Source organism: Tupaia chinensis, unplaced genomic scaffold (assembly GCF_000334495.1).
Source record: "Tupaia chinensis unplaced genomic scaffold, TupChi_1.0 Scaffold000354_1, whole genome shotgun sequence".
Classification (NCBI taxonomy): domain Eukaryota; kingdom Metazoa; phylum Chordata; class Mammalia; order Scandentia; family Tupaiidae; genus Tupaia; species Tupaia belangeri.
In genome coordinates this window covers 1,142,249-1,144,191 of record NW_006159849.1, presented here as the reverse complement: position 1 = coordinate 1,144,191, position 1,943 = coordinate 1,142,249, and the positions used below count along the sequence as shown (strand labels likewise).

Sequence of the window (1,943 nt, the reverse complement as noted above, 5' to 3'; positions counted from 1 at the left end):
GAAAGCAAACCACCAGGTCCAGGACTTGAACCATGGTTGGCCATGTGAGAATCCAGCGCCCTTATCCACCACACCACCTGCTGGCCCCTTCTGAGTTTATTTCTAACCAGAACAAATATTTATAGAAAATGAACAATACAAATGGAAATTATGCATGTATTTTTCTATACCTACATTTAATAGGAAATTCAGTTTCACAAAAAAGGTTAATTCACTTATTTTTCTGTATGATTTCTAAGATAAATCTGTAATTTTCCACAATATATCATTAAAATAAAACTAATAAAACTCCCATACAAGAACATTTTATTTTTTAGAGTTTAACAGATGAATAAGATGTAATATTTGTATAATAGGATACCATGTTTTATATTGTCTATAGAAAGAATTGCTAGTCAATCAAGTATCTAAGAAAGAAAATTCAAATATCTAAGAGAAAGTTCAAATAGAATGTAAAATCTGATTTTAATCTCTAAAAATTTTTCTTAGAGTTTTATTAATCAAGATAAAAGAAAAGAAACAGAAGATGAAGATAAATCAAAATCATTTATGCAGAAATATGAGCAAAAAATCAGACATTTTGGTAAGTATTGAGTAATCTTTTTAATGTTACATATTATGTGTATGCAAAAAATGGATTTATAAAGTGAGAACTAAAAAGATATCACAAACTTGAATTGTGTGACTACTTCTGGCACAATAGTATAGATTTAGTTTTAAACTTTTTTTTTTAAGAGATTTTTGCCGTAGGGCACATTCACTTGCTGGAGATAAAGTGAGAGATACAGACACAGTGAGAGGGAAGGAAAGAAATCAGCCCCCAGAGGGGACAGTCACACAATAATCCCTTCTCTTCCATTTTCCTTCCAGGATCTTGGGCACAAACACCCACACTCCCAGCATGATTTTCAAGCCACTGGGTCCTGGACTCAACCATGATTGACAATGTGGGATCCAGAGATGAAACCACTATGACATTCGCTGGTCCCTAGTTTTAAATGTTTTTTTTGTTGTTGTTGTTGTTGTTTTTGAGAGATTTTCACTATAGGGCGCGTGCGCTTGTCAGACAGACAGAGAGAGACATAGAGACAGAAAGCGAGAAATCACCCCCCGGGGGGATGGTCACGCCGCAGTCCCTTCTCCATTCTCCTCTTGGGCTCTTGGGCACGCATGCACACGTGCCCGGCGTGAGTTTTAAGCCACCGGGTCTGGGATGAGAACCACGGTCGACTATGTGGGAGTCCAGTGACATAGCCATTACGCTAACTGCTGGTTCCCTGTTTTAAATGTTTTTATGGTTATAAATAAAATAGATTGAGGAAATCAATTATGAAGAAGCATAAAATTTCAATCTGTTATTATATAATACTATCCTCTAAGACTTTCTTTTTTCTTTCTTTCTTTTTTTTTTTTTTTTAAGAGATTTTTTGCTATAGGACACATGCACTCTCCAGAGAGACAGACAGAAAGTAAGATATCACCCCCAGGGAGATGGCCATGCCACAATCTCTTCTCCATTCTCTTCTCAGGATCTTGGGCATGCACCACACAGATGCCCAGTGTGAGTCCTAAGCCATAGGGTCCAGGACTCAAATGCAGTTAACTACATGGGAGTCCAGCAACATAACCATTACACCATCTGCTGGTCCCAGACATTCTTTAAGAGGTTTTATCATAGAGCATGTGCACTCATGGGGCGCATGCACTTGCTACCATGGGGCACATACACTCTTCAGAGAGAGAGACAAAGGCAGCAAGAGAGAAAGAAATCACTCCCTAAGGGGGCTGGCCATGCCTCAGTTGCTCCTCCTGGAATATTGGCAATGTTTGCACATGCACCTGGCATGATTTTCAAGTGACTGGGTCCAGGATTCAAACATGGTCGGCCATGTGGGAGTCCAGTGACTTAAGCACCCAAGACATTCTTTCATATGACACACCCT

The 1,943-nt window shown here is 38.8% G+C and overlaps 1 protein-coding gene across 1 annotated transcript in view; it reads left to right on the top strand.

Moving 5' to 3' along the window:
* Nucleotides 1-1,943, top strand: part of CDC37L1 (cell division cycle 37 like 1, HSP90 cochaperone) — a 28,094-nt gene that overhangs the window by 7,595 nt on the left and 18,556 nt on the right. The window contains exon 4 of the mRNA XM_027773422.1: nucleotides 490-583. Coding sequence (XP_027629223.1) covers nucleotides 490-583 — 94 coding nt within the window. The remainder of the gene's footprint in view (nucleotides 1-489; nucleotides 584-1,943) is intronic.